The sequence below is a fragment of the Coenobita brevimanus genome, chromosome 97 (assembly GCF_032717465.1).
Source record: "Coenobita brevimanus isolate Jiangsu-jjx chromosome 97, ASM3271746v2, whole genome shotgun sequence".
In the NCBI taxonomy this organism is placed as follows: Eukaryota; Metazoa; Arthropoda; class Malacostraca; order Decapoda; family Coenobitidae; genus Coenobita; species Coenobita brevimanus.
This window is the reverse complement of record NC_137050.1, coordinates 49,119,972-49,147,587: the sequence shown is the minus strand read 5'-3', so window position 1 is coordinate 49,147,587 and position 27,616 is coordinate 49,119,972. Positions and strand designations below refer to the sequence as shown.

The window sequence follows — 27,616 nt, the reverse complement described above, 5'->3', positions numbered from 1 at the left end:
AAGTGGTGACGAAGTGGCTGAGTTGCACGTAAGAGGAATGCTTGGCCTAGAGTCGAACACATGATTAGAAAAGAAAGTCCACCGTAGCAGGTGTTTCCAATTACTCTCTGGCCTTGCTTCATTTCCCCACGGCTATGGGATTCCCGTCTCTACTCACACAAAGCCCTAATTGATAAGTTAACGGTATTGTAACAGACTTTTTACGAAGATCTGTTTGTGTTACTTGGGACGTTGTGGTATATGTAAAAAACGAAGACGAAGTGAATAACAGAAGTGTCTGGTTCAGTCCTATCATCTCCCTCCGGAAAACCCGCGTCTCCTCAGGTAGGGATTCCCACTACTTTGTAACCCCGGAAAACACGGCAAGAATATACATTTTTTGTTGCGCCTAGTTATATACAGTAAGAAAGATATTGAGGTGTCATGCAAACTTCACTCCTCTCCATTGGAACTAGTGCTAATCCGGGCGTTTATGGTAATAGAGGAGGTAGAAGAAGGGTTGAGCAGGCTCTTCTCTCACTTCCCGGGGTGAGAGTGGGATGCCAGTCGACCAGTACCACCAACTCCGCTGACCTTGCGACCTTGAAGTGAGTTCCGCGAGCACAGACACGTGATCACTTACTGGCGGAGAGTCGGGAAGGTGTGAGCAAGCCTCTGATTTTAGACAGTCCTGAATGGAACACCTATAATCGCCAAATGGGCTCAGCCTGGAGTTTAGGTCAGAAAAAATATGGAAGGCTTTGATGTGTTCTATTATCATCAATTGCTTTAGAATTATCGTCAAAATTTCAAGGCTTATCTAGACTTTGGTGCTCCCAGTTTTGACAGTACAACCCTGAAGCTCCAATTCTTGTCGTGTAAAAAAGCTCCCTAACACCTCTTCCTAAGTGATTTATTTTGGGGTATGGTTGGCTAACATCCTTCTGTACGTTATCTGTGCAGCGTATGGCGATACTGGAAGGAATTATATAACACAGAATAGGACAGTGAGGTGTAATAGGCAAAATAAATCGTTCAGAAAAAGGTGTTAGGGGGCTTCCTTAACCGACGAGAATACGCCACTGCTCTTGTGTAGTACCGAATAAGGGGGCTACGTAGTGTCTCCTCTTTAACGATTTATTTTGCAAACTGTACCTTAGCACTGTCTGGTTTGCTACTTATATTTTTTTGATAAGGGCGTACTTTGCATCAGTAACAAACACGAGGATAGTGAAGTCTAATGTGCAGAAGAAATCGCCAAAGAAAAGGTGTTACTCCCTAAATACGGTAACTTTTTTCTTTCTTCTTTTCGCTTCATTCTTATAGCGGCCAGACGATTTATACTCAACTTAAGAATCATGTCTAATAATGATGAAGTTAATTAAGGTTTTATCTAACTCTTGTCAACTGGAAAAGTCCCCCTTAAAATTGAAGAAGGTCCTGTGTTGGTGCTAAGAATGAAGTAAAAAAGAATGGCCTTGGAGAAAGTCTAAACACATATCTCTTCCTCTGTGAAAATAATGGTGGTTAAACTGTGATAAATCTACTTACTAGGGAGAAAAGAAAGCATATGAGGCTGTCAAGATGAATACGACGTCTTTTGTGCTGTTAATAATGACATAAACAAAGTAACACTGAAGAAAATATGAAACAGTGACTCCAGTTCTCCTCTCCCCCTATGCTTTCAGCCCTTAGTTTATAATTATATTGTTCTGTCTATTCTGATACACTAAAAAAAAAAAAAGTCTTTTAGCTAGAGGCCTATCTGCCCTACGCATCCTAAAGTTAAAGGGGATAAACTTACAATCATTAGGACAGACACACAAAATTATTAGGTTTGACATACAATAACTAAGCAAGGATGTACACACAGGTAAACAGTGAAGAGTTGATAAACAAAGTGTAATCGCTGACTACCAAACGCAAGATAAGGGGATACGTTCATCACACTAATTTCCTTTTAAGAAATCTTAACACCACAGACAGACAGACAGACAGACACCTCACACAATGCACATCACACCAAACATACGTATGCATAAATACAGACAGTACCGGTATATAAAGACACATCGTCTACTTACACATGTGCATGTATACAGTACACACACACACACACACACACACACACACACACACACACACACGAACGGTGGAATGGAAATACTGTTAGTTATCAAAACAACGTTATAAGTAATCACATTAATCTTCTCAAATAAAAACAAACAGCTCTCCGAAGCATACACAACCGTATATTCATAACAGGGCAATATCTTCCACTATCTCCCAACTATCCCCTTCAACTCTGGAACTGTCTCCCTCTGTTTGTATTTCCTACTTCCTACGGTGTCCAGTCTCTCAAACGCGGCGTGTCCAGGCATCTCGAAATGAACGGATCATGGATTTGGCTCTCTGTTGTATTGTTTTTGTTTTCTTCTTGGAGGGAAAGGTTTACGGTTCCTGGCCTTTGATTCCTTCTTCCATGCATTAAAAAAGAAAAGACCAAGCAAGGTTTTTCGCTAGTCTTGCAAGTTCCAGACGAGTTCATTCAGCTTTGTGAGGAGATTTCGTTGTGAAGGAATTCGTAAAAGGCAATGAATGGGGTTGATTAAGGCTACACCCAGTTCTTCCATCTCAAAAATCTTTAAGCTGAATAAAATCGTCTCGGGTAAGCAAGACTAAGACAAAGTACGTTTTGGAGGCGAAGGGTTAATCTCGTTCCGCTTCCTTGTCTGCGTTCCTCGCCTCCTACTGCTTCCTAGTAAAACAAAATAAATAAATAAAATCCTACGCAAGAGGAGGAAAATAAGCAAAATGAAGCGCTGCATACCTGTCTAACCACCAACCTCATGCCTTATTAAGGCAGAAAGGGGAGGGGCGGAGGGAAGGGGAGGGGCGGAGGGAAGGGGGGCGGCGGAGGGAAGGGGAGGGGCAGAGGGAAGGAGGGCGGCGGAGGGAAGGGGGATGGGGGTAGCGGAGGGAAGGGGGAGGGGGGCGGCGGAGGGAAGGGGGAGGGGAGGTGCAACGTTTCTGCGCCGAGATCCTTGGGCCACAAAATATTTCCTACTTTCCCCCTTCCCCCTTAGACTACTGTATATACAGGTCATGGAGAAAGGCGTCTTCACGCGGTCGCACCGATATAACTGGACAGTGGGGCTCTCTTGATATACAAACTTCCCTCATCTTGCTCTCTATCCCCCCCAAGAGGAGGATGGTGGACTGCAGTTTCAGCCTGTACTCCACTGGGTTCACATTTTGACTGGCGTAGGGTTGTAGCTGCTACTGCGACTACTACCCGTGTATACAGACACTGACCCTATTGTGTCCCGCTGAGAGGACAATTCAAGAGTGAGAGCAGTATAAACAGAGTTTTTTGTGAGGAGCATGGATTACATGGACAGACAGACTGACACATGAGGAATTGAAGGAGGATTGTGTTGTGGATGTGACTGAAGTGCTAAAACCCTGATGCTGGAAGGGTGTATGTGAGTAAGGCGAATGGGAAAAGGAGGAGGGGGAGACCAAGGATGAGATGAAGGGATGGAGTGAAGAGATACCGAGTATATGAGAGAGGGAGGTGTTTGGAGTAAGGGCAGGCGAATGGAAGAGGACAGGGCGGCGTGGAGGCGATCTGTCTGTGGCCACCCCTTCAGCGTCTGGCCACAGATAGATAGAAAAGCAGGGGATGAACAAATTAAATCATTATCTCTACTGTCTGCCAAATACTGTCCATCATATGCACTTTTTCAGCTAGGGCGGATTTCTGTCTATCCACTATACAAGAGTCATTCAGGCAGACAAGAACTATCAATTTAAGATGTACGACGGGAAGGCTCTATTTCTTGACATCCCTTCCTGCCTGCACCGAAATTCTGAAAGCAACAGTGACTTGGGTAATGTATAGAAAGCTCTAAATATGCTCGAAATGCAGCCCAGTTAAACCAAAGCACAATATTTGGATGTGTGTTGCCTACCAAAATCGAAAAATAGCAACAGTATTTACCTAAACAAACCAAGAACATTTTTATTTTACTCTTATTAACACCAGACGATTCTTATCGGCTAAGAAATGATTTTTCGAATTGGAAAGGGTGGTGGTGGTGGTCGTGGTGGTGGCAATATGCACAATAAATCGCCAGGGAAAAGGTGTTAGAAAGCTTCCTTAACTCACGAGCATACAGGCTCAGGAGCAATGCGAAGGAAAGTGTACCAGCCTGGGACTCGATAAGGGTGTCAGGAGTTGTGCCCAATTGAGAGAGAGAGAGAGAGAGAGAGAGAGAGAGAGAGAGAGAGAATGACTCACCCTTCCCCACACAACATTTCACATTTCCCGTCCTATCTCATGTATTAACAAAGCAATTCCCTCTACCAATCTTCACACACGTGGATGCTTTAAAGATCTCCCACTGACACTGACCCTTCCTCTCTTCCTCCCTGTGCCTTAACGATAAACCGTATCGTCGCCAAAACCACTTCAAATCTAGCCTAGCGTCATATAGCCAGATTAGGTGCTAGTTCTTGATTATTCCTTCCTTCCCCACACGATCTATCACCCTCACACATATATCCCTCTACTGGTCCTCCACCTAGCCCCTCTCCTCCTCTGCTTCTACCACAACAGTGAAAATTAGAGAGAGGGCAACTGTGAATGAAGACTGAACAGAATGAATGGAGGGCAAACCTATTAATATTCACCCAGGCGTTTAGTTAGAAAAAGTTGCATGATGATGATGATGATTGATGATGACGATGACGATGACGATGGTGGTGGTGATGATGATTTTAATGACGACTGCTTTTAAAAAATTATCATCATTTTCCAGCCCCAAACTCTAAAAATAGCGATAGAAGGAAACAAAAGGAAAGAGCGGGCTGGTAGCAAGTGGAAAAGCAGGAGGGAGAAAGGCAGTGCTGAGAATGGCGCTTGAGAGAAACTAAAAAGAAAGTATGATACCAGCAAAAATGAGAGAGAGAGAGAGAGAGAGAGAGAGAGAGAGAGAGAGAGAGAGAGAGAGAGAGAGAGAGAGAGAGAGAGAGAAAAAGAGAGAGAGCTGCAGGCACTCTGGGGTAATGGAAGGGGTTGCGTTATCTTTTATTTTATACCAAGGTCCTGACTGCTGGTATATCAAGGAGCAGAAAGAGGGCACCACTACCTCTACCTCTCTCTCTCTCTCTCTCTCTCTCTCACACACACACACACACACACACACACACACACACACACACACAGGAAGACCAGTACAAACCAGGACATAAACACACACACACGAAGACTAGCCAAACAGAAACACAGGAAGACCAATACAAACACTTACACAGGAACAGAAATACACACTGACACACACACAAACACAGGATCACAATACAAGCCCAACTCAAATTCAAGGACAAACATTCGTACTCTCTCTCTCTCTCTCTCTCTCTCTCTCTCTCTCACACACACACACACACACACACACACACACACACACACAATTCCCCTCCCCCCCCCTCTCTCTCTCTCTCAAACGTTTCCCCTCAACATGGATCTCCCTCCCTACACACATTCACGCGAGTGCAATCACACACACACTTACTAGCCTACTGTCCCAAACCAGAAGCTACGTTAGTTATTCTACGTGTTTACGCTACATGTCTGCACTACAGCTGAGTTTTTTCGTTCGGTAACTCACACCAGAAGCTACAACAAGTATGTCATGTAACGCTGCCTCTGGTTTGGGCTACCTTGCACTGGATTGACTCATCCGCAGTTCAGGCTCGTCGCAAACACACACAGCACGACTCACAAGGCCCTCGCTGTGAGACTTGGCTTACGGAAGGATATACATGCATACAAGAACTCATACACACCTCTCTTTATCTAAATTTTCTTTACCTTCTTCCAGTACTTTTCATGTGTTTTTTCTATACTCACTTCTGCCTCTCACTCTACCTGCTGCATCTCACTGTACTTCCTGCCTCTCTACTCTTCCCTCTGTTTTTCGCATCTCTTCCGTCTCTATTTTTTGCCTCTTTACTTTTTCCCTCCTACTTCCTCCTCTTTTATTTCATCCCTCACTTCCTCTTTCCTCCCTCTCTCTCTCTCTAGCTCTCTCTCTCTCTCTCTCTATCCTCTTCCTTACCAGCGCTTACCTCATTCTCCAGTATATGTGATTCTTGCTTAACTTTATGCCATACACCAACTGTTTCAAACGCTTTCTTATATTCCCTCACTTAAACAACGTACTTTTCCACATTTTAATCAAACTTTAAATGTACGTGAAAGTTTCTTAAATAATAATTATAAGTCTTTTCTGCCTACCTTTACAGTGAGATTTTGTATTAGCCCCTCAGTAGCCTGTAAGTCCCAACACTCTAGCCACTGATGTTGCTATGGTCAAGAAAGAAGGAGTAAAATGTGACATACTGATACAAAGCAGCAAATACATGGTGAAACATCAATAGTTTTAAAGTTGGCACAACAGGGAAATGACGGAACGGCAAACGTGTTCATACTGGACAATTTTCATAGTTCACCCACTCCTTCCTCCTTCATAGTCTATCTTTCTATTGCCAAACGCCTTAATTCCGTACGGGGGGGCCAGAAACAAATTGCCTCCATGTCGCCCTGTCCCCCACCATTTCACCTTCATAGTATGGTAAATAAGTAAGTAAATAAATGGAATGTCTTCCTAGGGTAAGATGGGTATGAAATTGAGCTAATTCCTTAAACATGGGTGACGCTAGTAATCTTAAAACTCAGGATGTAATATCTTGTATCCTGCCGTTTTATGTATACTGGAGTACTCTGAAATATCAAAGGTACTGTGATATTTGCGTTCACATTACAAGGTATCTCAAATATCACAATGCTTCGTCCAATGTCTCAAAATGTAAGGATCTGTATGTGTTGCGCTACCGTTTTTGTTGACTCTATAAATGTTTTGCTTTTTTTATAACATTGCACAAAATTTATTAACGTTCAAAGCTCATAATCTGATAATCGTACCTTCATATCCACACTAACTGCACACGATTTCTTTAAACAACAGAACAGAGGAAGGAAAAACAAATGAATAAAAATTTAGTGATCACAAGCTGTATGTGACGAGAAAAGTTTAATAAATCCTCTAAAATACATTCAGAACTTTGGCAGCACTTCGGTATTTTTTCTGGTTACTGACTAATGATTTCAGTTTTTCAATCTACTCAAACTACCACCAAACTTTTTCTAAACTGAAAGAACGTTAAAAAATACACGGGGATATTAAATAATAAATCTAACCCGACAGATTTATGAGTCTCCAGCAAGACTCTTTTAAGCCTTTGATTATGTATGGTCTTTCCGTGAAGGATAAATCTGAAGGGAGATAGCAGGAACGAAACAAAATAAACATCCTCATGGTGAAGTGCTTTCCTTGGTTAATCTCTGAGCATTTTATTCCCGTTAAAATCCGTCCACTGTATTCACCTGAGAGAGAGAGAGAGAGAGAGAGAGAGAGAGAGAGAGACAGCAATGTCACTACCAAACCCCCAGAAGGTCGGAAAACTCAAGTAATATATATTTCAGCTAAAAGCAGATGATATTAGTCACCTGAAAGTAAATCACTAGGGCCTGAGTGTATTAATTATGTTGGTACTTGCAGGTGATGAAGAGTTTGATGGAGTGCGGGTGGTTGATAGTGTTGGCCGGGCTAGTGGCAGTCGTCTGTGGCCAAGAGAGTAAGTAAATGAAAGATTATATATACAGTACATCCATGAATGCATGGCTATCTACCTATATGCATACATACATACAGTATATGCATACATATATATATATATATATATATATATATATATATATATATATATATATATATATACACACACACACACACACACACACACACACACACACACACACACACACGAGTATATGAGGGAGATTTCTTATTTTTGGGAGGTTACTGTTTCAGCCAAAGTGGTGCACGATAAGATTTTCAATATGTAAGAACAGAAGTAAACATAAGCCTTGTCATTTCTTCATTCTGATGGTTTAAGGCCGACTTACCCCAACCTATTAGTATGCGAGAACTAACGAGGCTAGTATTAGTGTTGTGATGGTAAGGGTAACGTCAAGGAAGTCTTATTTAACCCATTCTGCATTGTAATAAGTTACTAAGACTGGTTCATTAATTCTAACATAACCCTTAAATTGCATCCTAAAAACGTTGCTATTTGAGTATGTGAAGTTCTTTTAATACTGACCTAATATATTAAGGTATACATTAAGTTTATTCTAGCATTACAAAATCGTCCAAATACGATCTTCTAAAGAAAGGAAGTAGACGAGCAGATGCAGGAAATGTAATAACAGTTTAACTAAATATGTCGTTAATGGACGCTAACTGAAGACCGAGAATGTGCTGCCTATCCATCAGTTCCTTCGTTAACCATGAGTTGCTGGTACAGGCTGTCGGACCCAGGATGGCCAGCCGGGGAAGTGTATCAGTATCCAGCAGTGCCCTCAGCTGCTGCAAGTACTACGTCAAACTCAATCGGGAGCGAGGGGACCCAATGCCTTCAATGTGTTGCGCAGGTGAGTCACGTCCGCCCATCACTACCTGGCTACCGACCCCGCCACACAGGGGTACTTCTTCATCAGTGACATAGAGGACGTAGGTACTGTGCCCGTGTGTGTGTGTGTGTGTGTGTGTGTGTGTGTGTAATTATCTAGTAACTTATTTCATCAATGTCCCATTTAGCTTGACTGGTAGTCATCACAAACATTTTGCATGAATGTGAGGAGAAATTATTCGATTCTGACGCAGAGGGGCGGCAATCTTATTAATCCCCAATCTGATTAAATGGAAATGGGGTCATAGATGTCAATGAGGCTGTGAGATGATTCGATTTTTGTGCATATCGAACAAAGGTCAAAATCAAAGGTCGCTGGTCGAAGTAAAAATTCAAGGCACATCGTTATCTCATGAATACCTGATACGATCTGGATCAAAATTCGTAGATAAATTGTGTGCGAAGAAGGGAAGAAGTAACTTAATTTTGGTGCATACTGTTGAAAGGTCAAAGACTGGGCGCAAATTTGCTGTGCTCTCTGACCATCGTCTCTAGTTACCTTTAGCATATCATTCTGTCACTTGCCGCTCTCACTCTGCCTCAATCTCTCTACTTTCTGATTCTTATCCTCGTGCCTCTGCTTCTTTCCACTCAGTCAATCTCTTGGCTCTGTTCCCCTAGCCTCTGGAATACTTTTAGCTTCTCACTCTATGCTCTGTCCCTTGTTTCTGAGTCTGTCCCTTGCTTGTGTATTTGCCTTAGCTTCTGACTCTAACCCTAGCTTCTCACTCTTCTCATATTACTTCTCGCTTCCGACTCCACTCTTGTCTTTTTATTCAACTTTCTGCTTAATTTGCCACGTCTCTCCTCTACCCACTCTTACCTCATGCCTCACACTCCTCTCACTCTACCTCCTGCATCTGACTGCCTCCTGCCTCACTTTACCTCCTGTCTCTCACTAAATCTCCAGCCACTCACTCAAACTCTTATCTGTAACTCAACCTCGCCTCTCACTCGCCTTTTAGTCACTCACTCAATCTCTTACTTCTAACGTAATCTCTTATCTTGATCTCAGCTCTTGCCCTTCACTCTACCTCTTGCCTTTCACTCTGCTTTGTTCAGTATTTATAACTTCCTTCAGTCTAGGCTATCTTCTCTACTTCATCATTCCCTACAGACATCCACTGCTCGACATACTGAGATATCTACATGTTTAAATGCTGACATATTTATATTTGCCCCCTTTCACTGTTACTCATGGAGCTTTACATATTTGACTTTATAATCACAAACGAGGCAAAGCAAAGATTATAATAACAAAAATATGAGCTTTGTGTCTGTGATACAGTAGGCGATTGGAAGAATGTTACATATCTTCCTCGACAAACCCCACAGGAATCAACCCAGGTCAGCTATGGTCAACTCGATTGCCTGTGATGAATGTTTTTGATGTAACACTCAGTTTGCCCTGTGCCTATATCTATCAATAAATGCCCATAGATGTTCCCTTACATCCTATAGTGTATTAACATTCGTGGGTGCTTTCTATGATTTTCTGCTCACTTGGGAGTTGAATGTGTACGTAATGTCCTCAGTAATTAAATGTTTTCATGGGATAGTCTTTGATGTGCACCTCAACTGAGCTTCAGATTCTTTGGCAAAGAACGTCTGTATTGTAATGATTTTGTTAGACAGCCACTGAACAACGTTCTTCCATGTTTCATAACTTTCTCATAACGAAGACAACTCTACTACTCTATTACCAATAACGAAAGACGGTTTTATTCAGGCGAGAATCAATATACGAATCAGACAATGTAGACACTTAATGATGTCAACATTAACGCTCTCATGGTCGGAAGGATTCTAGTATTCTATTCTTGGTTATGTTAGACGATTTTTTTTGTTTTGTTAGCTGATAGTCAGTCTACCCGAGCGTTAAAAAAATAATACACACAAAACAAAGAAATTTAGCTCTACCTGTTGAATGTTAAAGAAACTCACTAGCACCTCGTACTTACCAATTTATTTCTGTATCCGACTCGTTAATACAATCGTGTGTGTTATATCCGTAGTCTACACCGATATGAAAGTGATATAAATGGCATAGAAAGAAATACTAAGGTGTACTATGCAAAATAAACAACTAAGGAAGATATGCCACGGAACCCACTTAAATAACGAACAGCCACCTTTTATTACTGAAAGAGTCCCAGAGAACGGTGATAACATACTCCGGCTCACCTTTGTCCGGCTGGGAGCGATATTATAAATGGGACAGTCACAGATTTATGGCCTCGTACTCTTCTCACCTATATGTTTCATGCAGAATTTCGCGGTGACCCATTACTTATGCTGCTGTCAGGGCAGTGGCGGGGGTAGTAGTGACACATCGTTCTTGAAAGTTTCCTGCACCGTCCACACAGATGAAAAAACAGACTAAAAGTATAAGGACCTAATGACGCACGCATAATTCCGACGTATTGCTCACCTTAATTCAAAGCCTTGTTAGGCTATAGCAGCCTAATGTGCCTGCTGAAGTGTACATGGGGACAAATGACACGCCCAATCAGGCAAAATCAATACTGTAAGCAAATCAGTTAATTTTGCTGTTGAAATATTGCTTACCATTTTTTTTTTTTTTTTGGTCCACGCAAGTATTAATTTAGATATGAGTTCATGACAGTAAGATTTAAACTGAGAGTACCGGTATATTATTGGTGTACTGTGCAGTTTTGGTGTAGGAGAGGGATGCCTTCACGTGGTGGCACCGATATAACTGGGTGGCTCCATTACAGGCTATTGAAACGTCCCTCAATTCCCTTCATATTCCCCCCAGAGGAAGATGGGTTGAATTGCAGAAGAACAGCTTTAGCCTGCAGTCCACTAGGTTCGCGTTTCAGATGAACCTGGAGCTATTACTGTTACTACAACTACTGCTACTGCAACTACTATTACTACTACTACTACTGCTAGGACTATGCTATTTTGATATTGCACAATCATTTGCAAATTTTCTTGGACTACATTAATGGACTCCTCTCAAGGTTTAGGGCTAACATCACTTTTACAGCGGATGTGACCTTTGCATACAATAGGCAACACGTAGTCACCATTATACAGTATACAGCACTTTATGAATTAATACACACAATGCCCCAAGCTCTCTACTGCACTTTGCCCCCAGCTCTCTACAGCTCTTCATGAATTAATACACCCAATGCCCCAGGCTCTCCACAGCACGTTGTGAATTAATACACACAAAGCCCCTAGCTCTCTTTAAGTGGCAATTTTTTTTCTCAACAGGTCCATATGCCGACTCATGAATGGGAGACCATTTGTCTGCTGCGTCCAAGCTAAGGTAGGACCACGCCACACACCACTGTACACCACACCATAAACAGCACACCATACCATATCCACATCTCATCACACACCACACTATCCACATCTCACAACACACACCACACCATGTCACAACACATACCACACCACACCACATTACCACACCATCCACCCCACACCATACCCTCATACCACCCACTCCAAACCACAACGCCATTCCATTCACTCGACTCCACATCACACCACCATACCATCCATTGCACTCCACTCCAAACCACCATACCATCCACTCCACACCACACCACCAAAGCGTCCATACCAACCACTCTGCAGCACACCATGAGCACCACACACAGCACACACCACACTATACTTCACCACGGTTCACATCAGCACACTGTACCAAGCCTCACACCATACTACACATCATTCCACTCCACACCACACACCTAAGCAAATCATCCTCATCACATCAAATCACACCAAAAGCGATTACCTTTTTGGCGACAAGCCCGCTAACAGTGCATGATTTTCTATTAGATGGTTATAAATTTATTTGCGTGTGTTACTGCAGTGGTTAAATATAATGCAAGAATTTAGTGACAACACGAAAAACATGCTTAAATAGAAAGACAGAGAAGCAAATTAGCACAGGAAGGAAAGCTTAATAGGAGAGCAGGTAGATAAAGAGCTAAGTGGACAGACGTATGCTTGGAGACCAATGTTTACTGAGTATCGTGACTTTTTCTATGTGTTTCGTTGTTTATAATAATGCGGCCAAGCTAAAAATTCAGGGTGATGTTGAATTATCCTGTTTTATATATTCTTTGTTATTCTACTTTATTGAACTTAAGTGGGTTACAGAATAGACTATATGCTTAATGAAGAAGGATTTGCAGTACAGAATTCCAAAGCTTCTCCCCCTGTACTTAGCAATGTAAAGCACAGTACGAGCTTCGACAGCTTTGTTTAGTAATTGTACAGTACCAAAAGTTTGCCGACAGTACCCGAAGTACCCTATCCACATTATCTCCTGCCTTTCTTAGTTCTCATGACTGCTCAAACGTCAGCAAGTATCTTCTTAGCAAGTATTTTTCTTTCTCCATACTCTTTTGCTCTGTGAGTCATACTGCAATCGCACAGACACTCTTCATGTGGCACATTCCATCGCCATAGCTAGCAGGGAAGCATCTATCTATCTGTCTATCTATCTATCTATCTATCCGTCCATCTATCTATATCTAACTATCCATACGCATTAATCCAGAGGGGATGACCAGGAAAAATACCTTTCACGTCGCCTTGTCATCCACCTTCATGTTGACCCCCCCCCCTCCATTTCACACCTCTTTCATTCATTGTCCCTCCACCCCTTCTCTCCACCTCATCGCCGATTCCCTCCCTTTTCTACCTACACTTTGCTCACATACTCCTAGTCAGTCTCTCACTCTCTATTAACTATCATTCAGAGTATTCCTAACGGTTTCCAGAATCTCAGGACCGACACCAGAATACTCACAATTTTTTCTTCTCATTAATCTATCTGTCTCTCCACCTAACTCCAAACTCTGCTCTCTCAGCTTAACTCATTTCCACTCATCTCACTCTTGATTCGTGTGACAGGAGAGATAGGCAATGAATACACACCTATTCTTGACTAGAAAGCTTTCCCGCTGAGTGACAATGAGAGTCTATTTTTCTGTGGCACTTCTTCCTTTGCGATTCATTTTATGTATTATATCTTAGCATGGTCTTATATGGTACTTGTGTCGTTTAATACCTACTTAGTATTCATCGGTAATATAAAGGAATATATTCAAGATTAAAGAGATATATTCAAGATTAAAGTACAGATACATTTAAGATTAATGGGATATATTCAAGATTAAAGCGATGTATTCAGGATTAAAAGGATATATTGCAGATATATTCAAGATTAAAGGGATATATTCAAGATTAAAGTGGATATATATTCAAGATTAAAGGGACATATTCAAGATTAAAAGGATATATTTAAGATTAAAGTGCAGATTAAGTCACTACGAAAGTTATGTTATGAAAACTACAAAGCCACTTCGACAATGACCCTGACTCCCAGCTCAAACACTCTCTCTCCTTACCACACTGCCGCAGGGAAAGTCGTCAGTAGGATAGAAGAAGGTAGGACAGACACGAGACACAGTGAAACAGAAGGTAACTGAGGCTGACAATGGTATGGTGTAAGTCTGATTACTTGTACAATCACAGGACACAGACGGTGAAAGAGAAAACTGGAATAGACAGTGGTGTGGTGTAGGTATGGTCATTTCAACAGGAACGTGGCGCAGTGAAACAGAACACAGTCGAAGTAGACTATGGCAGGGAATAAGTTTTGTTACCTGGACAAACACAAAACACAGCCCTTGAAACCTCCGACCTACCTCACTCCCTATGTCCCCTCTCCACCTCCCCTTTCCTCCCTAACCCCCGACCATTCTCACTCTTCCTTCCCTTCCCTTCTCTCTCCTGCTCTCCCCTCCTCCTCCTCCCTCCTCCAAACCTCCGACCTACCTCACTCCCTCACATCATCCCTCTTTCTTAAACCTCTCTCTCTCCCCCATCCCGTGACCTAACCCACTCCCCAAAAATCCTCTCTTCCCCTAAACTCTCCCTCTTCCTCTCCTCTCTCTCTTGTCATCCCTCCCTCACCTTCTCCCTCCAGCTCTCCCTCCTCCCTCCAACTCCCTATTACTCCTCTCCTCCCTTCAGTTCCCCATTCCTCCTCTCCTCCCTTCAGCTCCCCATTCCTCCCCAACATATTATCGACCTCTCTCTCTCTCTCTCTCTCTCTCAGTGAAATATATATGGGCTACGATGCGGGATATATCTGGCCGCGATCCATTCACGTGACTTGTGGCTGCTGATGGAGTTCCTCTTGTCCTGCACTTCAGCAAAATAGCTAGAGGCGTCTTTATGTCTATCTATCTATCTATCTATCTACCTACCTATCTATCTAGCTGTCTGTCTATCTATCTATCTATCTGCAAATCTCTCTCTCTCTCTCTCTTGTCTCATCTCGATAAGCGATAATGCTATCTATCTGTCTGTCTGTCTGTCTATCTGTGTCCATTTGCCTATCTGTCGATCCGTCTATCCATTCATTTGACAGTCCGTCTGTCTCTGTATCTATCTATCAATCTATCTATCTATCTATCTATCTGTCTATCTACCTATCGATCGATTTATTTACCTATCTATCTAACTACCTATCCATCTACAACAACTTTAGCCTACAGAGTTATCCATCTAGGTATCTTTAACCTTCTTCCCAGTAATACATTGGCTATAAACACAGACAGACAAATAAGCACAAAATAAAACACTGGGGAGCACTTTACATTTGTTTAATTAAACCCCTGCAATACAATTATACATTTCCTTCAGTCTTTCTACACTCACACGATACTTCCTAGCTGCTCAATCTCCTGGCAATTTTATTTTTATTTATTTATTTATTTGAAGAATCTTTTGGAAATATAAGGATCAGATAAAGCCTTAATCAATCATTTTTCAATAAAGGAGATAGACGCCTTCAGGTGGTGGCACTGATATAACCGGTTGGCTCCCCTGCCTGGCTATATAAACATCACTACCGGTATATAAACATCACTATAAAAAAATCACTACATAAACATTATATTAACATCACTATATTAACGTCGGTATATGAACATCACTATAGGTAGCGATTACTACTACTATTACTATTTCTACTGTTACTACTACTACTATTACTACTAATACTACTATTACATAGGAAAGCAAACAGCAACAGACCTTATGGTCCTTTCGAGGCTGCTTGTTACAGAGAAGACTATGACTATAATATCTAACTCTACAAGCTGAAGGATAAGGATGGTAAAGCAAGAAGGCTCCCCCCACCCCCAAACCCTCCAAGAAAAAGTGAGAAAAACCACCAAGCAGCATGGAAAAACTGACATGGAAATTTCACAGGAAATATTGGAAACGAAAAGTCACATTCTATAATACCATCCTTTGTCTATAAGCTACCCGTCTGAGTAACCTGAAAGAGAAAGTAATCAAATCAACTAATAGTTACGGCATGACATTATAAACGGGTACGTTGAGTTAATGGGGCGTCTGTGGACATAACATGAAAACTACACAGTGCACAGTGTGGATGTTTAGGGGTGGTGCGGCAGCCTTGCCTAGCGCTTTTAAGGTAGGCAGCAGTCAATCAGGCCCTAGCTCCGTTCACTTCACTGAAACAAGGAACTCTCCCATGTGGGACAAGTAAACTAGTTTCATCCTGAAGCAGTGACCCCTGGTACAGTAAAAAAAATTCCGATGGTGGCCACTTGACAAACAGGGACCCTCAGTGATCCACAGCCCATCACAGGTCGGAAGTAAGAGTTAACTCAAGGCTATCTGTGCAGATCCTAATCTGTGCTTACTGTATATTACCTTATTTGAATCGAGTATATCGATTACGTACAGTCTTTACTAATCCCCTCAGTACAAGATATCTGTTCAAAACTGAATACAATCGTCTGGAAGTAACAAGAAATACGATCGGTATGGAGGGATTAGTGGTCAAAACACAATACGCTTTTCACTCTAACTTGGCCTAAAATTGCAATATCTCCATCACGAATACAGCACTGTAACAAGAGATGGGCACTAGACTATGATGGCAGTCATGAAGAAGTGCTACGGAAGGGATGTAGGGCCATAGTATCATCTTATTCTACCTATGAGCTACAAAATAATTAAGACGCAAAGGGACACAAATCTGGGCTATGTTTAGTGACTGTAGTGCCAGTCGATCGATCCGTATTCCAGGGGAAGAATGGGACTTGGAAAAGTAACTGTCCGCTCTAAGCCTCTCCTCTCTGGATCGCATTACAAGTGACACAGAAGGCTTAATAAGACAAATTCCTTGCCGACTGCGTTCTAATATCGACAGGGTGTGCATCACGTTCGTACAAGAAGATAATTAAGCTTAAGATGTATAATCAATCGCAAAGAAAACAGTGTTACGAAATCTTCAAAATTACGTCAAATACGAGACTCGTTTGGTGATGTATCTGATTTGTTCTTGCCGATTCCAGACGATTTTGTCTAGCTTTTATGAGACCTTTTGTACAGAAGAGGCAAATGAAAACTATCGTACACGTAACCCCTCCAGTTCTAGAAGTCTCTCCAGGACTGAATAAAATAATCTGAAAATAGCTTGAAAAAATACGTCTCAGGAAATAATGGGTTGATTATCCTTGTCTCCCTGATAGCAATGCAATCTAAGGCTTCTTCCTCGCATGACGCATAATAAAGGCCATAACTTTGCAGCCCCAGGTGAGGCCAGGCACTACACCTCTCCTGCTTCCCACCCCTCGACCTGGCCCTGCACCTAACCCAGGCAACGGAGCTTCCCTGCTGCCCGAGAACTGTGGAGTGACGCCCCTCATCGACCGCATCGTCAACGGGAAGGATGCACCCCTGCTGGCCTGGCCTTGGCTAGTGCTACTCAGGATCCGAATAGGTTGGGTTGGATAGGGTAGGGTTGGATAGGGTAGGGTTGGGTTGGGTTGGGTTGGGTTGGGTTGGGTTAGGTTAGGCTAGATTAGATTGGGTTTGGTTTGGTTTGGTAAGGTTAGGTTAGGCTGGGTCAGGTTGGGCTAGGTTAGATAAGATCAAATCTGGTTGGGTTCGGTAAGATTAGATTAGGTTGGGTTAAGTTGGGCTAGTTAGTTTGGCTTGGCTGGAGTTGGGTTAAATGGTATGCTTGATATCGTTACGCTAGGATACGTTAGACTAGAAATGGTTACATAAGAGCACACAAGGGGTACAGGGAATAGGGGGCGTCTTAGCTAAAAACTATGCAAAGTATGACGATATTAAAACTATAAGATACAAGTAAATATTAAATGCAATAAGTGAAACGTATAGCTAGGGAAGAGGAGCTATTAAGCCTTCAATGCATTATAGCTAAGAGAGAGGAGCTACTAAGCCTTCTGTCACTGTATATTATGGCTCCTAGACAACGGTTTCTTCTATCCCTAAACAGAGCCCGGCACTGAAAGCAGCTTCGCTTGCGGCGGGGCCCTCATTTCAGACCGCTATATTCTGACAGCCGCCCACTGCGTTCGGTTCATCACTGGAGACGCTGAGATGTAAGTGCTTCGTTGCTTTGGTCTTGGTACTCTCTCATAACCCCATCCATTTATATACTGAACAACCATGGGGACATCACATAAGTCCGTCTAACGCCAACACTGATCTTGAACCATTCGCTTAGATGCCTACCTACTCTTACGCATGCTTCACTACCATTGAAATAGCTCTTAACGATACTGAACTGCTCAACATCTACACCATACATACGACAAAAGCTTACACAGCCCTTCTCTTTTACCTGACCAAGAGCTTTTTACAGACTGATAACTGTTCCAATCTACTTGAGTTCAGCGTGCTTCTTATCTCACATTGCCCAGCTTCTGTCTTGGCGGCCTCTCACTGCATCACTTCTCCGATACACAGATTTAGATGGAAGTGCTCAGTTGCTTGTTCTTTATACTCATTCTGGTTAGCTTAATTCATCGTGCTTCTCGCCATTCACCGCTCACAGCATCCGTCTCTCCAATACAGACCTTGAGATGTAAGTCTCTTTAGCCTTGGCACTCAATACGGTATCCTCGTGCAGTTAGGAAGCTTACCAACATCTTTTCCTTTGCGATTTATTTTTGGATATGGCTGGTTAATATAATTTTGTACGTTATGAGAATGGTGATATTAGAATGATTTAAATAACACAATAGAGGATGATAAGAAGTAATATGCACAGTAAATCGCTGAGGAAGAGGTGTTACGGAGTTTCCTTACCCGACGAGCATGCGGGACTCAGTCATTCTGTGTAACTATACTCATTTTTATTATTATTATTATTATTTTTTTTTTAACTGAGGCGAAGATGCACGTGAACTTGACAGGTTGGTGATGACTGGGTGAATGCGACATGTCCGAATAACATTTACTAACCCTAATTTCCCCCTCAGATATAATTATGTTGTCAATTAATAATGCTAACGAGTGAAGAGATTATGAGGTAATGTTGCATTCAGCCAACCATCTCCAACCTGTCAAGTGCATCTTCGCCTAGGTAAAAAAAACAAAAAAAAAAAAAAAAAAAACATAAGGTTTCATTAGTTTTTTTATCCCATACTCACATTGCTCAGCTTTTGTTTTGGCGTCCGCACACTGCATCCGCTTCACCAGTACACAGGTTGAGACGTAAGTGTTGAGTTACCATCTTACTGTTAATCTCTTACTTTCTGCAGAGAAAGTTTGCAGAATTTCTTATTACCAACTTACACAGCTTAGTTAATATATATTTTCTGTTTATATTTGTAATCTGCTCTCTTTACCCCTCACCCTATGCGGCAGGAGCATGTGTCCGGGTCAGGGAGGATGGACACATGCTCTCGCTGAAATATGTGATCCATACTATTACAATGAACTTAAAGTAACATTTTTAAATTCTTTCTTACAGTGAATTCGTGAGGATTGGAGAACATACGCTAAGCAGGAACCCTGACTGCGAAATCAGCATCTGTGCCCCCACTCCACAGGACATACCAGTGGAGGAGGTGAGTGAGCAGAGATGATGGGAGAGGCAAGGATTTAGGTTTCTTTCACCTTCGCTTTCCATACATTTTCGTCCCTTTTGTAGTGTTTCACCCAGCCCAGTGGTACAAAAAGGCAAGGCTACGCTCCTGCATCCTTTCCATACAACATCTCCGTGAATGGCATCTTATTCAGGTATAATCTAATATTATAAGCCGAATCGGTAGAGAGGCGGCCTGCAGTCCTAATGGACCCAGGATCGAATCCCGGCTGGGGCAGGGAACAGTTTAAGGATTTGAATTTCCTAAAAGGCAGACTTTCCTGATCTACCAGATGACCCGGCGACATATCGTAAAAATACCCCCGCTAATACCAATACACCAGTCCTGTATGAGACAGCCCTAGCATGTATTCAATATGGACGGTGAGTGTTAGCGCCGAAGTGGTGACATGTGGAGGTGTAGGAGGACTACTGGGCCTTGGGATAGGTGACTGCCCCCAAGAAATAGGCCCTGAGCCTTTGCCCAGAGTCGGACACGTAAACAAAAAAATAATAATTAAAAAAAAAAAAATCATTCAAGATGGCCAGGATAATATTGGTCAGTTTTGATGCAATTTTGATAAAGATGAGACAAGAATAAGAGGTTTTCGTGGAAGAATTATAAGGAAACAGTAACAACCAATCTCATTTTACTCCCTTCGAGGCGCCAGTGCCTAAGGATTGGCTATAACACTCGAAAACAGGTAAGAATAGTAAACCATCCTAATTCCACTGGTTAAATAAAATGACAAACTCTAAAAGTCGCTTCTTGGAGATCAAACCTATGGAAGACCGGCACTCTGACCGAGGCATCCTAACCACTAAACCACCAACCACCTTTTATAACAGATCACTTTTTGCACATTAACTGAGCCATGTCAATTTTAGGTCAAGCCTTGAAGGATGAGTTGGAACAGCAGATTAACACTAGAATACTGTGCTAGTCAAGAAGAAATGCTGTGGAAAGGATGTACTGTAGAGTCGCAGTATTATCTTCTGTCATGAGTTACGTGAAATTAGCTGCAAAAGGACGAAAATCTGGGCCAAGTTAAGGTGAAAATAGTATAGGCATCCTGTAATCAATTACCACACAACGAAATTCTGTTTACTGCAAATCAAGACACTGAGGACATCCTGTTTGTGTGGTGGGGCTGGAGCGTTAATGTGAAACTGGGACAGGGAGCTAGAGAGGTTAGAGAGACACTATAAGCAGAGGCAGGTCAGCCTGAGAGTGTCATGGGCAGCTTATGAAGGGAAAAAAGACTTAGAGGTGTTTGGAAAGGCGACGATGTTGAGAGACTGGAATTTTGGTACCAATACAGCCAACGAGGAGTATGGGAGTTTGGCGAGAGATTGGAGTTTTAGTTGAAATAAGATGGAAATTGGACTTGGAGGAGCATCGGAAGGCTTTGATGTTGAGAGCTTGGGTAGGAATAGGATGAAAATTATATATGGACTAATGACAGTGAAAGATAAAAAAAAAAATAAGATGGTCTCAGGTACAATGCATCAGTCCAACCTAAGTATAAACTTTCGAGGAAAACCTGAATCCTTGAAAATATAATTACTGATATTTCTTTGCACGGGAGAGGGTGACAGGGAGGCGATTTGTTTGTAGCCACCCCGTCCAAGATATTATAGACGCTGGCTGTAGCTAAATGAAGAGATAGACTAACAGAGACTTTATATGGAGACTTCTACATTATTCCTTTCTGTTCCAAATTTCGGCAGGTAATCGTGCATGAAGGCTATGACCCCAGATCAAGGAATTGCCGAGATTGCAACGACATAGCACTCCTCAGACTCTCCCAGCGAGCCAGTCTTCATCCTCGTAAGTACAGATTTGGTGATACAGTTAATTGTGTCCACTGCGCACTCATCTTACTGCACTGTTCATTAAATATTCTCATTAGCGAAGTTATTCAATGTCTTCTGAGTGTGACTACTGCATATGTCATTCGCAAGTTTGCCCTTTTAATCCACTATACTCCTTTCACCTTAACTTGGTCCAGAGTTTCGACCTTTTGCAGCTTATTTCACGTTGCCCAACAGCACAAAAAGGCAATTCGGTGGCTCTGCATCCTTTCCACAGCACTTTTTCGTGACTAGCATCATAGTCTAGTGTCAATTGTCACCACTCAGCATTCAATATTGACAATTTTAGGCCAAGTTAGAATAAAATGGGCATAGGTTTATATTTTCTTCTCATAATATTGCAGTTTCTGTATCCAGGGTGTTGTGCTTTGATATTTTAACCACTGCACTGATCTTCACTATCATTAATTCGTTTCCTATTACATTTGCATAAAGAAAGCCTGTATACTACATCTTCTTCTCTAGTCTCAAAGCTTTCCATTCACTCGATGTTTTTTTTCACTGAGTCACTCCTTATTGATCAGTTTTTATATCAACTCGCTTCCCCAGAATAGTTTCCCCCCAAACTTCAACATATAACCATTCAAGTCCAACTGTTATAGATTTTTTTTTAATGAATGGAGGACATCTGTAATCTGGTGTATGGATTATTTTTTTATTTAATTTGTTTTTCTTTCCTCTACTGATCAAAAAACCGAGGGAGTAACCTACTTAAATGAGAAAAAGATTAGGGTGATGATACGGATGATACTGGCGATGACGATGATGGTAATGACTGCGAGGAGGAGGAGGAGGACAATGATGATGATGGTGATTATGATGGGGATGATGATGATAAAGAGCAGGAGGAGGAGAAGGAAGACGAAGATGACGAATATAATTGTAATGATGACGATAATGACGATGACGGTGCCGATGATACTAATGATGATGAAGGTGACTTGGACGGTGATACTGATGACGAGGACGAAGACAGTTGTAATGATGACGATAATGACGGTGACGATGATAGTAAAGATAAGGAAGCGAACTTGGACAGTTATAATGATGACGAGGGCGAGGACGACGAGGATTATAGTGTCTAACCCAATTCCTTTTTCTCGCTCTCGCAGTCCATGTGATTCCCCTCTGCCTGCCCAGGGACCTGCGTCGGGACCTAGGCGTTGTAAATCGCGACTACACCAACAGGACCGGCTGGGTGGCTGGCTGGGGTATCACCGGTAAGACAGCTGTGGCATCTATCTATCTATCTATCAGTCAATCAATATCCATCCATCCATTCATCCATCCCTCTCGCGTTATGTGTTATATCTCTGTGTTATGATATCTTAGTGCCCTGCCACATCCATCCATCCACCCATCTACCAACCTACCTACCTACCTATCTATCTACAATGGCAGGGTGGTTAGCATTCCTGATTGTGAAACTGCCAGTCCTTCAACGCTAGGGTTTATCCTGGTGTGGGCAGCTGGCTTCGCTCGACTCGTGTAATCATCAACGTTATGTGAGATGGCGGATGAAATTAGTACCCAGGGAAACTTGCCTACTTACCTACCTACCTACATATTCTCTCTCTCTCTCTCTCTCTCTCTCTCTCTCTTCTGATATCTGCCTATCTTACTACCGGTACCTGTCTACCTGCATCTAGGCTATTAATCCCCTTTGAAACGCCCTTGTGGGTACAGTGTGAAATATACAGTAGCACTGGGTATAGACGTCTGATTCTCCCATCCCATGTGCTCTCTTGTTACCTCCGCCAACTTCTTCGTTGGCGGACGTTATGTATTCACCTATGTTTGTCTGTTTGTCCACATGATATCTCAAAAGTTCTCAATGATTTCAATGAAATTTTGTGGAAGGGGGGGTCATGGGCCAAGAAAAAACTGACTAAATTTTGGTGCGGATCCGGATCTGAATCCAGAGTATTCCGCACAATATCTCCAAAAGTTCTCAATGAATTTCAATAAAATTCTGTTTAAGAGTGGGCCATGGGTCAAGGAACAACTGATTAAATTTTGAGATGGATCCGGCTCCCATGTATTCCACACAATATCTCCACGGACCCGGATCCGGATCCTTTTTAACTGCAATGGCATTGGCGGGAGTATGCGCTCACTGAGTGCTTTCTAGTTTCTTTGATTTTTTCATCTCTTGTTTTTACACTTATTCCATCCCTACGTCTTAACACTCATTCTATGCCACGGAGGCGTCGCATATATACATCATATACGCGGTTCTCTCAAATCTTCAATACAAGGACATTCTACATTAAAACAACTTTAAATACATAGTTCCCGTACTCTTAAACTCCAGACTTCATTTTTCAGCAGATTAAGTTAAAAGAAAATTAATCGATCTCTTGTATCTTCAAATGCTATGTACTTTTGCACATTTTAAGCCTTAACTTCTTCATTTTTGCCAGAGTCTGTGCCAGATTCAAACAAGTTTGCGGATGTCCTACAAGAAGCGAATCTCCCCATCGGCTTCCAGTTCTGTGACATCTCCCGATACCCAGATCCTAATATGGTAAGAGCCTAGAGTGGGTCTTATTTAACAAACCTAACAATACAGGGATGTGTCGTTTCCCCGTGGTCGTGTTTATATACATGGATGACGTTATGAATGAGGTACAAGGTGGGGCAATGGATGTTCGAGTGTCCATAGTGAGAGAGGGCAGGGTTTGGAATCTACCCGTACTGGAGGTAACTGATGATATGTGTGTGGCCATGTCAGAAACTCTCATTTAATGAAAATCGCTGATGGAAGCAAAGAAGAGAAGAGCTCCTAAAAAGGTGGTCAAACATTGCCAATAAAGTCATCTCTGGAGTAAACCTACCTTCAACAAACAGTTCATAATCGACTGTCACTTAAAACCAGCATAAATTCATGGTTATTACTATTCGATACATGAAATCATTTTATCTCTACCTGCCTGCGTATGTCCTTATTTCGTCATTTATTTATTCATTTATTTATTGTGAAAACTAGAACTTATTTTTGTATAATCTAACAGACGCTCCTGGCACGGGATGCGAGAAAAAGTTTTACGACCTCAAAGTATTCGATCATTATAAGAGGTTAAGAACAACCACTGATTTACTGGCAGGAAAAATATTAGCACTGAAAAAAAAAAAAAAAAATCGCTGCATGATAGTATCGTGATAACAGCTCTTACGTATGGAAGCATAGCTTGGACTTTGTTGGACGGGCACAAGTCAAGAGTGACAGTAGTGACTATGAGATGAGAGGAGCATGTGGAGTTACATGGAGAGACAGACTGACGAATGAGGAAGTGAAGGAACGTTGTGGTGTGGATGTGGATGTAATAGAAAGCGTTAGGAGAAATACAATGAGGTGGTTTGGCCATGTGGAGAGGATGGAGAGTAAATGACTAACGAGAAGAGCGCATGTGAGTAAGGTGGAGGGGGAGAGAGGGAGGGAGAGACAGATGATGTGATGGAGGGATGGAGTGGAGAGGTATATGAGAGAAGGGGTGTGTGAGCTGGGAACAGGGCAGTGCACTGGCGGGATAAAGGGCGACATGGAGGTGATCTGTATGTGGCCACCCCTTACGGGATAAAGGCGTCGTGCTGTAGACAGACAGGGATATGCTTCAAAAAGATAGCGCGGCAGTGAAGGGGTTAAAAGGTATAAAATAACTGAAGATCCATGGTACAGGAAAATACATATCATCAAACTGAGGCGGTAAAGGGACATACGACTAGCTACCAGACCCTTCCCCGCTAGAGGTCTTTCCAGTGTAGTAACCTCTTCCCTTACCAAGATTCATAGCGAGGACTTCTCTGTGGGGAATAAAAGCTTTTGGGGTGGCATAAATGATATAGACGACATGCCACTCTTCTCAATGGGTTCAAGTCAGTAAATATCCTACATTCTCACTCACAATTCTGGAGAAAATGTAGGTGGGACAACTTTATCATCCCTGTACCTTTACAAAGTTTAATTCACGACGCCTTTCATGAGCTGTTCCTTACTCTTTTGATTGTTTTAGTAGTATTTATTATAAAAAATTAAATTATGGTGCCTCAAAATCTGACTGGATATCGATTTCATTCCCACTATTAAAATTGTAGAATATACACCATTATACGGTTATTAAAAATATAAATCAGAGACGACTTCTAAAAGCTGCTCCGTCAAAAATATGTCATTCCAGTGCTAGGTTATCCCTGTCAGTCACTTCTTGTCACTTACAACGGGATATATAAAACGGGGAGCTTTCAGTCACTTCAGCTTTCTTACGCCTTGAATCTTAAACCGTTCTAGAAGCATAGAATTACAAGCTACAGTAAACTATTGAAACGAGGATTTCTTTTAAGCTTGGTGCTTGAAAGGGATCCGTTCATGTGGTGGCGCCGATATAGCTGGACGGCTTCACAGGCCAGGTATACAAACATCCCTCATTTCCCTCCCTATCCCCCAAATTGGTGGACTCAGGAGACAGCGAATTTTAGCCTGCAGGCCACCGAATTCTCGTTCAGAGGAGCCTGGGGTTGCCACTGTTATTGTTATTACCATTTCCTCAAAATATAGTCTTGGTAATGTAGTTCTCATAATGGAAGTCTGCAATTCAAGCATCAATATGTGGTGTTTGATTATGTAAACCTATAATTCCGGGCATTAATAGTAGTGTCTTGATTATGTAAGCCTTTAATTCTAAACATTAATACATGGTATTTGATTATGTAAGCTTTGAAATCCGAGCATTAATACGTAGTGTTTGACTATGTAAGGCTCAACATCCAAGCGTTAATACGTGGTTTGATTATGTAAGTCTTAAAATCCGAGCTTACGTGGTATCTGGTTATGTAAGCCTGAAATCCGACTATTAATACGTGCTGTTTGATTATGCAAGCCTGCAACTTGAGCACTGATATGTAGTTTGATAATGCAAGCCTTAAATTTCGAGCATTAATACATGGTGTTTTGGGTACAGGTGGTGTGTGCTGGTGGCAGTGAGAGGAAGGACACCTGCCGCGGTGACTCCGGCGGCCCCCTCGTGGTCAACAACAAAGGTAACACACGCAGCTACATCCTCGGCATCGTCAGTTCTGGGCCTACGGTCTGTGGAGCAGAGAGGAGCCAAGGAATCTACACCAGCGTCAATTTCTACATAAACTGGATACTCAGCAAGTTGCGTCCATAAACTGGCTGTACTGATGAAACTTCTACATGCATGAAGTTTCCGTCTTGCATGGATCTCAACAACCTGCAGCAATAAACTGACTCAATTCAGTATTAAGATCATTACCAGTGCCAATTTTTTAAAAGAAACTTTAGTGCCGCAACCTGTGGCTATGATATGAGTGAATAAATTAATACCTATCCTCCACAAATCTCCGCTGCTCTCTGAATTGGAATCTTTGTAATTAGTGGTCATTTGACAAACACAGATGACCCTGATGTTTCAAAATGAACTTCTCATGAATTCTGCTCTATTTTCCTTAACTTTCCTCGTAATATATAACAGTGCTGGTTGAAGACTTGAAACTGACACTCTCAAGTGACCTTGGGTAGGTTGTGTGAGACAGGATAAGCAATGCATAAATAAAGAAGGGCATTAGTCCACGTGCAGACTGACCTTGGTACAATCCAGCTGAACCACAAATTTCAGTACGTATATAAATAACACTAAACACAGTGACCCTGCTGTTGAACTTTCGGGATGAAAATTAGCAAAGGAGTTCTAATGTTGAGTACGAAATATTAAAGTTCGGTGTACAGTCACGGTTAGTAACTCGTCCTTCCCCACCACGCTACAGGAACCGACGCTCTCCACCCGGAAACGCAGATTTGATCAGAAGTTCATTAGAATTTTCTTTCCCGATCCCCGTCCCTGTAAATGGGTACGAACGTGATTAAACTACGGCCCGTGAGTGTAATGTGAGTTATAATTAGGCTATGTGAATGTCGCTTATAGTGTCTCTAGCACATGGAATGCCTCACCATACAAAGAAAGCAAAATGATACTCAGTGCTGCAATAATGTAGGGAGATGTCAGGCAACAGCTACAATTCCCATTAACACCTTCTTTGGGCTAATGGTGCTCGGAGCAGGCAGTTAAACATTTTGGTAAAAAATGTTATACGTCATTTCACTAATCAGACGAGGTTATATATATGTAATATTATATACATTGTAGAAACATATACATTATACACATTACATATATTTTATGCACATATATTATATAAATA

At 42.0% G+C, this 27,616-nt stretch overlaps 2 protein-coding genes across 2 annotated transcripts in view; both read left to right on the top strand.

Annotated features, from left to right (window-relative positions):
* LOC145413694 (venom serine protease Bi-VSP-like) overlaps positions 1 to 11,917 on the top strand; it is a 32,063-nt gene extending 20,146 nt beyond the window's left edge. The window contains exons 2-4 of the mRNA XM_080283349.1: positions 7,614 to 7,680; positions 8,413 to 8,539; positions 11,824 to 11,917. Of these exons, the coding sequence (XP_080139475.1) occupies positions 7,620 to 7,680; positions 8,413 to 8,539; positions 11,824 to 11,917 (282 nt within the window). The 5' untranslated portion in view covers positions 7,614 to 7,619. The remainder of the gene's footprint in view (positions 1 to 7,613; positions 7,681 to 8,412; positions 8,540 to 11,823) is intronic.
* Positions 11,918 to 16,552: 4,635 nt separating this feature from the next.
* On the top strand, positions 16,553 to 27,270 carry LOC145413693 (melanization protease 1-like). The gene is made up of 8 exons (XM_080283348.1): positions 16,553 to 16,585; positions 17,209 to 17,401; positions 17,927 to 18,032; positions 19,409 to 19,505; positions 21,254 to 21,353; positions 22,510 to 22,617; positions 23,821 to 23,924; positions 26,356 to 27,270. The coding sequence occupies exons 1-8, from the start codon at positions 16,553 to 16,555 to the stop codon at positions 26,563 to 26,565; spliced, it is 951 nt and encodes a 316-aa protein (XP_080139474.1). The 3' UTR covers positions 26,566 to 27,270.
* The last annotated feature ends 346 nt before the right edge of the window (positions 27,271 to 27,616 follow it).

Coding starts and splice junctions, on each gene's coding strand:
- LOC145413693 (XM_080283348.1), top strand. CDS start 16,553: ATGGCAGTCATGAAGAAGTGCTACGGAAGGGAT. Junction 21,354..22,509: donor GCGAGCCAGTCTTCATCCTC/GTAAGTACAGAT, acceptor TCGCTCTCGCAG/TCCATGTGATTCCCCTCTGC. Junction 22,618..23,820: donor GGCTGGCTGGGGTATCACCG/GTAAGACAGCTG, acceptor CATTTTTGCCAG/AGTCTGTGCCAGATTCAAAC.